This window comes from Trachurus trachurus (genome assembly GCF_905171665.1).
Source record: "Trachurus trachurus genome assembly, chromosome: 11".
In the NCBI taxonomy this organism is placed as follows: Eukaryota; Metazoa; Chordata; class Actinopteri; order Carangiformes; family Carangidae; genus Trachurus; species Trachurus trachurus.
This window is the reverse complement of record NC_139904.1, coordinates 30932944-30945397: the sequence shown is the minus strand read 5'-3', so window position 1 is coordinate 30945397 and position 12454 is coordinate 30932944. Positions and strand designations below refer to the sequence as shown.

General features: G+C 43.5%; 1 protein-coding gene across 2 annotated transcripts in view; it reads right to left on the bottom strand.

The window, feature by feature from the left end:
- arid1ab (AT-rich interactive domain 1Ab) overlaps window positions 1–6968 on the bottom strand; it is a 61639-nt gene extending 54671 nt beyond the window's left edge. For both annotated transcript variants that reach the window (XM_083982682.1, XM_083982683.1), the window contains exon 1: window positions 5783–6968. In XM_083982682.1, coding sequence (XP_083838808.1) covers window positions 5783–6682 — 900 coding nt within the window. In that variant the 5' untranslated portion in view covers window positions 6683–6968. The remainder of the gene's footprint in view (window positions 1–5782) is intronic.
- Between the last annotated feature and the right edge of the window lie 5486 nt (window positions 6969–12454).

Genomic DNA, 12454 nt, shown 5'->3' with positions numbered 1-12454 from the left:
CAGTAGAAGCTTCAGAGGAACTCGCTACAAGTCCAGGTGACTAATACATAAGCCAACAAAATAAAATAATATTTTTGTTTGAATTTACAATTGATTATCAGGATCATGAGTTCCCAATTTACCTTCCATCAACTACTTGAATAACTGTTGAAGAGTTTCACCTCTATCGTAACATGTTGACCCAAAACTTTAATCAAAAAGCTGGTAATCACTTACAAAAATAACAAGTGTGAGTAAATGTGCCTTGAACTCATAATTGCAGTTTTAGCAGTAAGCTACTTTAATTATTTATAAATCTACCGTTTCTTTTATGCAATCAGAGATTAATTGTTGGGACTAAACGTCCTATAACATTTGCTCCAGAGATGTTCTGCTTGATATCATAGGAAAATAAAAAGTGAAATATTTACAAATAAAAAGGTCTCATATTTTACACTTGGAAGATTAAGTATATTTGTGGTTTTAAGAACCAAAAACAATCAGTATTTGTGACAACAGATCAACGAACCAATCAGAAGAGAGGATAAATATGACAGATTCAGGTAAGCACTTGGAAAGGCCAAATCCTGTGAGGTTGGGTGGGTCCAGGTGGCAGTGCTGGAGAACGGCTGAGAGCAGCAGCTGCTTCGTTGTGACATCATAATGTTGCTTAAATCATGACGACTCATTTTAAGGCTCGGATTAAAAATATTGTCCGCAACTGCATTTCCGAGGAGCAAGGCTTCCATACTTTCACAGTATTAAGATGAGCCTAGACCTTCTTTATGAGCAAAGAAGACAGAATTTATCTTTTAATTTATTTCTGCAATATGAGACCTTTAAGAGGTTCGAAAATGTGACTTTTTAGTATTTTGTCTTTAATTATTACATGAAGACCTGACAAAAGATTCATCAATAAAGCTGAAATCTGTGGATCAAGCTTTGTGTCGCTTTAACCTCAGGTAACTGGACATCTTTGGGTTCTGGCCTGAGCTTGTTTTATAAAATATCACCTGAGTCTAGGGACTTGTTTTGCCTTTTTCTAACATTTGAATTTATTAACTGCAGATGAATCGATAGTGAAAATAATCCATGGTTGGAAATTAATCTTCCGTTTGTCGTGGCTCATCTTTGTTTCCTCGTCACGGCGTTAAATCTCATGGCAGGACACTGTAACTCAAATTTAAGCAGGACGGACGACCGCTGTGCCACGGTGACTCTCGGTATACTGTTCAATTCCCTTTATAATCTAAATGAACATTTCCAGTGTATCCAACCAACAGATGCTACACTTTAGCACAGCTCCGGTGTGCTGAGGGAGTGGATACTGGTCTGTTTATACCTCAATTAGCTTTACTTTTCAATATCCACGCTAACACCAAAGACAGACATTTGCTCTCTTAAATATTAAATATATTGCACTTTCATTTCTTCTGAGAGTTTCTGGCACAATAAAGCTGACACCAAACTGTTTATCTTTTAAGCTACTTTCCAATTAGCAGTGGGGCTCCCCTTCTTCCGGCGGCGCCAGGGCTGCGTGTGCGTACATCCATTAGCAGCCGTCAATTCAACACCTTCGGTTTGGTGTTTTTCCCCCATTTGTGTTTTCAGTTGTGGGACTTTCACAAAAGAAAACATTTACAAAGTGTCTTCGATTATGATTTAATTCAAACTCAATTTTGAGGAGTCAGTCTTGCAGAGCCGAGAGAGGGGGCGTGGGGAGGGCGGGAGGTGGGAGGAGGGGGGTGGGGGGGCATCCCTGATGGCTCGCTCCCATGTGTTCGGTGGGAAGGAAACACCTGGTGTTACACCATCCACAACAACCTCTACTACAATCCACTTCAGAGTGTTTGTTTGTGTGTGCGAGGCGCGGTGAAAAAAAGCCCCAACACGAGCCCACCTCGGAATCGACACGTTCATTCATCTCAGACAGGTGGCCCAAGGCAGGTGAACAGCTTCATAAAACTCATCCACTGAATCATTTTGCTGGAGATATAGCCGCCGATTAAAAAGAGGGGCCCAATTATGCCTCTGTTAATGAATGGAGAGTTAAAGCATTTAATAAACTCTGCTAAAATACAGCCAGCAGCGCTTAGCGTGGACGGCTCCTCCGCAGAGGGGGGAAGCCTGTGAAAAAAAACTCTACACCGGCTGAACTTTGGTCTAACTGGCTTTGCGCTGATCGAGCTCCGCAGTCAAACATCACATTCACAGGTTCTCTGGCTGGACGCCGTGTACACACACACACACACACACACACAGAGCGGTGGCCTCGGGTGACGTCTCCGTGCCACGATTTGACAACAGTCTACGGACACTGTCCACCTCACGTGTCTCGTCTGTTTGCCCCGGGCCAGCGGCCTCGTCGTCCAGAGACCCTGACTGGGACTATAAGCATGGAGTCCATGTGTCCTCTGCACCACTCACACCCAAGACCAACCCCCGTCACAGCTTTGCTTCACTACTTTTGCTTACTGCAAAAAAAAACAACAACACACATTTATGCCACTTCTAACCGCTATTAAAGCACATGAGCTCATGGTGAAACCCAGCATGGAGGGAAAGCTGAATGTGTGAGTGGATGTGGTTTCACATCAGCCCATCGCACTCTGGTCACAAGTGTCTTCACCCCAACTTCTGTGTTGCAACTTGAGCGGCGCCACTGTCGACACAATCCACATCATACAATCATCATACACACAACCTCCAGACCAGTGACGAGTCATTTCTTTGCACAGCGCTCTCTCTGACTTCTAGATATCACCGCGGAGACGAGCTGCTTACTCCAGGTCCGCCGCTCTGATTTGACACCCCAAAAAAATCTAATATGCAGTTTTACCCTTTTCTGTTTTGACCGCAACTTGGCCAGATATTGACGTACAAGATTAAAAACTACACGGAGCTGGTGATGACGAAGCTGATTCAACGGGGTGAGTGTCCACATCCATCAGATCAAACAGTTAACGGTGTTTGTGCAATCCAAAACACACTGGAAGCAAATGTTTTATCTAAAATAAAATAAAAAACACAGAAATATTACTTAAAACATAATTGAAGTAGTTAGTGGGCCATTTAATATAAATACAATGTCATATCATTAATTTATTGTCATTTGAAGAGAATAGTGTCGACATCTTTAGTGTACTACGACAGTGTTTACAGTTGGACCAAACATGAATGTTAAATGTGAGAAGCCCCTCCATCCACACCGGCTGTCAATCAACCCCTTAAAAGTGGACACATTCACACTGACAGAAAGAAACTTAAAAAAAAGAAATCCAAACTTTCCTTTGAGCAGCAGTGAGCATCATCACCTGAGAGAAATATCAGACTGAACATGACAGCCAGTTACTACTGTGTGCAGCCGCCGAGGACAAGTCACAGAATATTAGCAGCGCTGTCGTTACATCTGGAGAGACATCTGTCAGAGTCTGTGAAACGCTGGCACCTTCCAGTTTAAAGCAACAAGTGGGGAAGGACTTCTGTAGATTAACAGTCTGCCCTTAATGACCAATAGGTGGTAAAAACACAGTACGCCGATGCTCTTGTGAAAATTAAGAAGAAAAAATAATGTAAAGAAACATTCAGCAAAAAACCTTTGCTGTGATTTGATTTGGAGATGCATCCAGCAAAGTTTCCCCCCAGAAAAGTGAGAGGATGTAAGGTTCAAGTTATTTGAATATAATGAAATACCTCCAATACAAGAAGTCAATGAAATCTCCTTTTTGGGCCAATATGTCTTCCCTTAAAGAAATATAATGTATGTGACCTTCTCCTGCCTCCATAAAGACACCAACTAAGGAATTAGCAGCATACCAGGATGATACACAAGCTGCATGACAGCTGAAGTTTGAGGACTTGTTGTGAGTAAGACATCCGTCACATGCTCACATGCATTTAAATGATATAAATAGTCCTTCACTTGAAAAAGGTAGAGCTGCACACGTCGCCTTTGTTGCCTATGACACGTAATTATGGAGTAAAAACACAACACGTGTTGTGTGCCTACATCCCTCTCTGAGAAGAGACAGCTGTAGGTAAGCGTGGTTCACATGGTTACGCTCTCTGCAAGTGTAAAGTAAATTAAGACGACTGTAAGCATGCTGCAAAGAAAAAAAAAAAACTGAAAAAAATTAAATAAATAAAAGCTGTGACACTTGGCTGACACCTTGGCTGCTTGTAAACACAACTACAGCCCAGTCTGACTCTCACGTAGCCACGAGACGTTCAGCCACACGATTCCCCCTCAACTCCTGATCTGGAAACAGTGGAGAACACAGTTGTACAATGGGGCTACATGACCACACCTACTCTATCTGCTGTACCAGAGTCAGCCGAGTTGAATGAGCAAGTGCACACAGTGTACCTTAAAAAAGAAAAAAAAAAAATAGAAAAGAAAGAAACTTCAGGTGCATGTGTGAGGTCAAGTGCCTAAAAATGACAGCGGTGATGTGACTCAGCACATGTGAGCTTAAGGTTGAATCAGACAAATAAAAACAATGCTGGGTCTACATGAGAACAGTCATCATGCAAATTACTGCAGTGGGAGGAACTGAGTGGAATGTGTTCATAAAATGTTTTCAATAACACAACCAGTAAATAAGTTTTTTTTATTCTAAAATTAATATTGTGCTTCCTTGCTGTATATTTCTCTTGATGTGGGGAAAATATTCACATATTTACACGGACTAAAAAAAGGATATCTTAAGGCTGCACAAATGTGCACAATTGTGCTCAAAATGGATAAAAATAAGAGAAAAGACAATGGGACTATGTTGTCTCAACGCGGTGGAGGAACACATAACTGGGCAGAGAGGGGGCTGTTTTTCTGCAGCCTTCCATTAGATGCAATTATAAATGGCCGAGAGCAGAGGGATGGGGAGCCAATCAGATCTCGGCTCGCATGTCAACCTAAGACCAACTGTCTCTTGGCTCTGACAGCAGGATTTTACCTCCATAATTCAAATCCCAAAGCAAAGGCAATCTGCACTTTGCCAACTCCAACCTTGCGGGGCCGTGTTTACAAAGCGGCACATGGAAGAAGAGACGCAAAGGAGGCGAGAAAAAGGGGCGAACGGAGTCGAACCGAGCCACAATGAATGAAACCCTCAGTCAGGATGAATCAATCGCGGTCACAATCACACTTTGATCCGAGTGAAAAAAACACTTAGTGGATGTAATTGTTGCTATTCATCGGACTGTGAGACACGTCTCCATTTCACCGTGCAGCCCGCTTTTTGGGGAAAAAAAACCCGACAGAGGGGTCTTTTTCTTAATCATTATGCAAATGTTATTTAACGGTTATCGCTGTCATTTGCATCTTGTTTATCGCCTTGACAGTCGTCGACACAACTTTTGAGAAGCACGACGCTGAAAAGAAGCTCTTTCCCCGCCGATTCTCGCAAAAATAACGAGAGGTTACAGCACTTAAATCTACAATGAGGGTGAAGGAGCACTGCGAAGAAATATCACCTTATCTCCCTCTGCACACACACAGACACACACTTTCTCCTGACAAACTCTTGCTCTACTTAGTCAAACTCTTGCCCTGTGCCGAGGCAGGGGGCACACACTGATACCCACGGCTCAAAAAGTTGTTTCAAACGGAATATGAGGCTTCTTTCTCAGTCTAAACACTATTGCAGGGGGTGGTATTGGGAGAAAGAGAGAGGCAGCCATTTTATAGCTCTTGCTACATAGACAATGGCTGGGCCAATGCAATATCAACTCTACAGTGCATTTCCCGAGCTACTGAGTGACTACAACTCAGTCAAAGTGTATTAGTGCAGTGTGTGAAGTTTACCTGATTTCTGTTTGGAGGCTGTCCAGTGTTTCCCGGGCTCATGGGAGGCGGGTGGTGGGTCCTTTGTTGCCAACCCGGATGGACCCCACCATACTGACTGCTGCCCATGTCTCCTGGTCCCTTGTTGGCCCCTTCCTGATTGTTATAGTCTCCTTGGGGGTAATTCGGGTAGCTCCTGGCCGAGCTGGGGGATGTCAAAAGCTGATTTAAAGTTGGCGTAGACGTAGGTTGTTGGTTTCCCATGTTATACCTTTGATTATTATAAGAGGCAGCCATAGCTGTGGTTCCTCCTGCTGGCTGTTGCTTGCCTGGCTGCCCCCCAGCCGCCGGAGGCTGGTTGTTACGCGGGGAATTCATGGCCCCGTATCCTTGGCCCTGATAAGAAGTCCTGTTCTGGAACGGGCTGTAGTTGTTATAATGGTTGGGGTAGCCGTGTTCGTGTGAATTAGGGGGGTAAGGGTCCATCATGCCCGGCCCCGATGCAGCTGCCATGCCAGGGCTTTGTTGTCCGCCATGTTGATGAAAAGGGGCCCGGCTGTAGTGCTGGTTGTAACCGTAAGGAGGTGGAGGAAAGGGGCCCGGGTGGTGGTGTCCCATCCCGGGATGGTTATTCCCTTCGGGCCCGCCGGTATCATTCTGATTACTGCTATTATTATTTACCCTGGGCAAATTCCCGTTGCCGTTCTTCATGTCAGAATCCCCTCCTCCCCCAGCATTTCCAGCATCGGTCCCGTCCTGCAGCTCCTTCTGACCAGGAGATCCGCCGTCAGGTCCCGGTTCCTTATTTTCATGTTGTTTCTCTCCCGGTACCGACTCCTCCTGTGGGTCCCGATCCGGCTTTTTGAGTTCGGATGGCGGGCTAGTGTTGAGAGTGGCGACGCTGGCGACCTGAGCGGCCATGATATCCCTCTCTCTCTCTCCCCCACTCTTTCTCTGCCTCTCTCTCTCAGCACGGCGACTCACTCACAATCAAACTCCGAATAACCATTGAATATAAATACAATTATATTTATAACAACGTACCCGTTGTCCCGGTTCATTCCCCCCTTTGCCCTCCGCCCGGACCGGTATCCGGTAATCCACTGCGACTCCGTTTAAAGTTAAAACAGAGGGGGGGAAAGTTTGAGAAAGAAAAAATATATAAATACAGAGCCAGGGAAATGAATTTCACCGACACAAGTGAGTGTGTGTATGTGTGTGTGTTGGAGGGGGGGCTTCTGTTACAGAACGAGAGCGCGAGCTAGAAATCAACCAAACCAGCACGAGGCTCCGCGAGACACAGCCATCTTACCGACCTGTGGGGAGAAAATAAAAACTCGGCGCGGAATCCACAGTGAAAACTGGATCCGGAGCTCGCTGCCTGTCTAATAACAACATTGTTTCTACCACAAGAAGAGCCATTATTTATACGTCTAACGCGCTTTAAACTGAGCTCTTGCATTAAAATGTCGTCGTGTACGAAAAGCACCATTTGTTAGCATAACACACCGGTCATTTTGAGACTAATTAAGTGCATACAGGTGTAAATCTTATGTTAATGAAGGCACACAGAAACAGACTGGGTGGGAAAGTATCATGATTTTATGACGTAGTTTATGTATTGTATACATTTTAACCATATCTGCCCTATATAAGTCAACACTATTTTATTTTAAAAAGGACCTCACAGTTTAGTGCCACATAATACTACACATTAGCCTAAATGGTGTTAATTAAGCATGTTTAAATGCTGAATATGTCTGACCTACAAAGTCAACATAATCTTAGTGGGCATACACCCCCTGACCACAACAATGACCAACAGGGGTCTGACATATTTAACTTATATATAAATGTGTTTTAAATAGCCATAGGCTGCTGTCACATAAGCTTCTGTAACGCTTTAAATGCCACAGACTTTGTGTCAACAGTTTTGTGGTATTAAACAATCAAAATGTCCCCTTCCTTTACCATAGTGTTCTGCCTTGAAGTCAGCCATAACTATTCAACCATTGTGGATGCAAAAAAAAAAAAAAAAAAAAATGCCTCATGCATGAGCTGTGTTCCTCTTTGTTGCATTAATTTGTGCACTTTATCTTATTAGCTAGTTAAAGGAGTGGAACAAAATAGGCTACAGTGTCATCTTGTATTAGAGTGAGCTAATGGGTGGAAGTGGTTGCCTCCATACTGCTTCCATGTGTGTGCGGACAACAGCAAATGAGAGTACAGCAGAGGAAAGTAGAGGAAAGCATGAAATTACAACCTGTGCATGTCTGTGTAGTGTGTGTGTGTGTGTGTGTGTGTGTGTGTGTGTGTGTGTGTGTGTGTGTGTGTGTGTGTGTGTGTGTGTGTGTGTGTGTGTGTGTGTGTGAGTGAGAGAGAGAGAGAGCAAGAGAGAACAGAAAATGAAGAAGGATGGGGGATGGACTGAGCCACTCACAGAGCAGGAAGTGAAGATACAAAAAGAGAAACAGTGGTGGTGGTGGAAAAGTGACAGTGTGGGCCACTGAAATGCATCACGTCACGTGTTATCAGTTAAAAGTCAAATCTCACGCCAACATACACGACGACGAGAAGAGATTTTGGGGAAAGCATAAAGTCACCCTATACAATTAATAGGAACAGACACCCTATGTCTCTCCACCACTCTCGCTCTCCCCACCCCCTTTCTTCGTGCTCTCTGCCTGCCTGCCTGCCTCGCGCTCTCCTAGCAGCAGCAGCTTTTGTGCTGCCTTCAAGCGCGGTCGGAGTTTCCGCTTTCACGCCCCGAGTCAGACTAATGACTCTCTCATAGTAATATTATATTAATTACACGTACAAAATAAAGTCTGAAATGTCCGTGTAACGTAACTACCGGACTGCTGTATTTCCGAGGGTGTTTGGAGAGGAAAATGTCTCTGAAATGCACAAGAAAACCTAAACAATAGGTTAGGGTGAAGGGCAGGATTTAATTATCCACACATAGAAAAGACAGACAGTTATAACATTTACAAAACACTATTGTGTTCACCACAAGAACACCTTAAAATAACAGGTCAAGGAAGTATTGAAAGCAATGTATGAAAAATAGGCTATAATAAATATATAGCAATCAGAAATACGTTCCCTTTCTTGAGAAGTGAAACAAGGTTCCATGCATATGGTTTTACATCAGCATGACAAGCAGAAATGTATTTTTTTCTACATCAAATGGACATTCCTGACATGTATTTATATTTTCTGTTCACTGTAAAGTAGCTTTCAAGATGTGACACACGAACAACACATTGAGAAAAGACATACACACTTTTGCAACGGCGTAAAGTTGAATATTTCAAACCCAGAAAGCACTTGAATGCTGCGACACTGTGCGTTCACGAGCTTTGGGTAGAGCACTTGAAGGCAGCATTGCCGCTTGCAAAAGCAGCAGAACTTTGCTATGTGAATGTGGGGGATGGGAAGCAGCAGCTCCCTGCACTGCTCAGCCCTTTCTCTCTACAATGCGGGGCTTTCTGCTCACATTGCTCACTCTGTCCGTAGAAAAGAAATCCTCTTTTACTTGAAGTTTTACTTTGAAACCAACAAAAAAATATACAAATGTATTTTGAAGCTGCAAAGGCAGCTTTTGTGTGTTTAATAAAGGGAGAGTATGCAGGGTGGAGGGGGTCAGCTCAGTTGCTGTCTGCTTATATAGGCTAAGGGAGGAGTGTGTGTTTGTGAGCGTGCGCGTGATTGTGTGTGCATGTGCTAGCAGAAAGCGCAAAGACAAGGCTGTGAGGGAGGAGGGGGTAGGGACCTTCTTTTTCTTTTTAGCATAAACTTGCTGTTTATTATCAGGGGGCGCAGTCTCTCTTCTTCCTCTCTTTCATATTTTTTAAAAAGAGCACTACAGTCTGCTTTCTATGCTCTCTTTTCCTTGTCTTATTTTAGAAAATGGGTTGTATTTTCAGCGCTCACCTTGAAAAATATTTATCTGTTGTTTCACTTGTCTGTGTGGCTCAGTGTCGCTGCAAAGTGACTTAAAAGCACAAAGATCATATGGTGTGTTAAAGCTCTGTGGGAGAGCAACAACATGATGCTAAAGACCTCCTGTGCAGTTAAGAGTGCCATGCATTTATTTATGTGATTCTTGTTTTACATGGATATGGTGTTCTCTAAAATGCAACGTTGCCTGTCCAGACAAGCTCAACAAGCGAGCATGAGGACCTCCTTAACATAGAATTAATGGGGACATTGTGACTGTTGAAATTGATATAACCTGGAATGCAGAGTATTTTCTTATTGTGAAATACTCAAAACGGAATAAAATCTTCTTTCTTTTTTTAATGTCACCTGGAGTAGTATACAGTTCATATTACATTTGCTGTTTATATGTAGTCACTGTACTATAACTGTTACCACCCACAGATGAAGAATGACTTGACAAAAAAAAAAAGTGTTACCATGAAAACTTCTCACTGTAATTCTCTGTCATAATCCTGTCTGGCTCATGTAGAATAAAGATTCACACTTCCCACATGATCTCATAGTATTGTGCCCCCTGTCTGTCTTTTGTCTAATTCCAGACAAAGAAAAGAAGAAAATCTGAACTTATTCACAGATTGTTGCACAAACGCTGTCTGGACCCTGTCACAATTTTTTTCCCCCCGCTTTGCTCCGACCGTTGATGGTGTGTGTTGAGGGAGAGGCAGAAGGGATGGTGGAGGTAGGTGGGGTAGGGTGGGGTGGGAGGGGGTCATGTGACAACCCCCATCTGTCCCACGATGATGATTTAAGAGTGTTTACTTGTGCCCCACCGCCGCCTCCCTGCGAGGATGACCATGATGCATCACCTTAGGCCCGATGCCGTGGCTTCCCCAGCCGTCACCAAGGCAGCAGCTTGGACTTCCTCCAGGAGACCTTTTCTCTTGTAATCATTATTAAACTGATATCAGGGCTTGATTAGAGGGAGGGAAACAAAAGTAACAATAGAAACGGCGCTGAAATATCTCCATCAAAGATGCCCCGATTTGGTGGGAGTTCATTATTCATGTCATCAAATCTACTTATAAATGCAAAACACAAATTTCAGTGGACAGGCAATGGCCATAAATATTTTACTAATTTAACTAAGCCCCAAAATATTCTATTTCTGTTAATTTCTGTACGCCTTTGATATTCTTAAATATGCATTTTTAATGTTGTAACTTTCTTCAATTGATCTCAGCTTTGGACAGTAAAAGTGTCACTCTTGTTGAGCAAGTTAACTGATGACTGATCATTGAGGAGATTTTCTTTTATTTTAATCCCTTGGGATCCAGTCTGGGAATGAAGCCATACAATCACCAAGACAACCCAATAATGTGGTGCGGAATTTCCTAACAAGAGTGGCGTTGAATTCAGCCACACACAAACACAAACACAAACACACACACACACACACACGGACGCACAGTATACACACCAGCCTGTACAATAGCCAAAAACAAGCCCATACCTGACAATAATGTACACACTGAGAATTTATGGCCATCAAGAGTCCGTCATTAACACAGACTCGCGCCAAACATCAGTGGCAATCCCACACTGAGGTTATCCTGGCCACACACGTGCACACTAAAACAACACACACACACACACACAGTCACAACAGTTGGGCCCTGTCCAGATGGTTGCCAGGCAGCAATTCAACGCATAGTCTGGAGTGTGTAGAGGAAGGAAGTGCCACTTTGCGAAGTGCAATGGGCATCCGGCTTGTTCCCAGATGCTGTGTGTACATGTGTGGAACCTGCCGTTTAAACTTACACCTGACAAACACACACCCACTGCTTTGTAAACACTGCAGAAATAAGTAATGCGCAAAAATAAGGATTGCACCGTTTCCTCCAGGGATCCTAATCCTGTGGACAATTTGGGGGGTTTAAAAAAAAAAGTCACAGTCTTTCCTGACAGTCAGGCCCTCAGTATACATTTAATCCAAACATACAGCTTTGATAGATGAAAGGATATTAAAAAGCACTTGTGGAATTATTCTGCTGCCTTATAAGGTCATATTTCAGATTAAACTTTCAGCCGTTGTTCTTACCTGATTTGATCAAATGGGATCAAACTTTTTACAAACCACTGCTCACCCTGTACTGCTTAGCAGACATTCAATCAGTTGCTCCTCTCTCCTTTTATTATTCTCTTCCAAGTAGTGAAATCCTCTCTGTTCCTTAAGTGAAAATAGACGGGGGTACCTCGCTGCCCTTACGACACGCTTTCAAATCAAAGCAGGTAGGACATATTGCAGTCAAACCGGAGCACTTTTATCTTCCCTCTTTTTTGTGTGTTGGGGTGATAATTTGCTAGGGGGCATTTTTTGAAAATCTCCAAATTCATGAACTCCACACAGTCACATCAGCACCAGCGCTGAATTCTAAACACTCCATTTTCTCACACTGTGATCAAGTGAAGTAAAGGAAAGACCCCCGATCTCAACAAAGCCTGGCAAGGTTAAGAGCACTCAAAATTACGGTGTCCACCCTGCAAGGACAGAGAAGTGCTCGCTCTCTTTTCAGCGAGGATGAAAAGAAACTGTGCAGGGAATCATCTCTGTAGTAAAGGGAACTCATCACTGCAAGCATACTGGGAACTGCTCCATTGTGGGTCACGGAGCCCAGTATGTGAGCTTCTCCGCCGCTGACAAACAGTCCCATCCCTGTAAATCACACAGAGCATCTTTGCAGCTGTGAG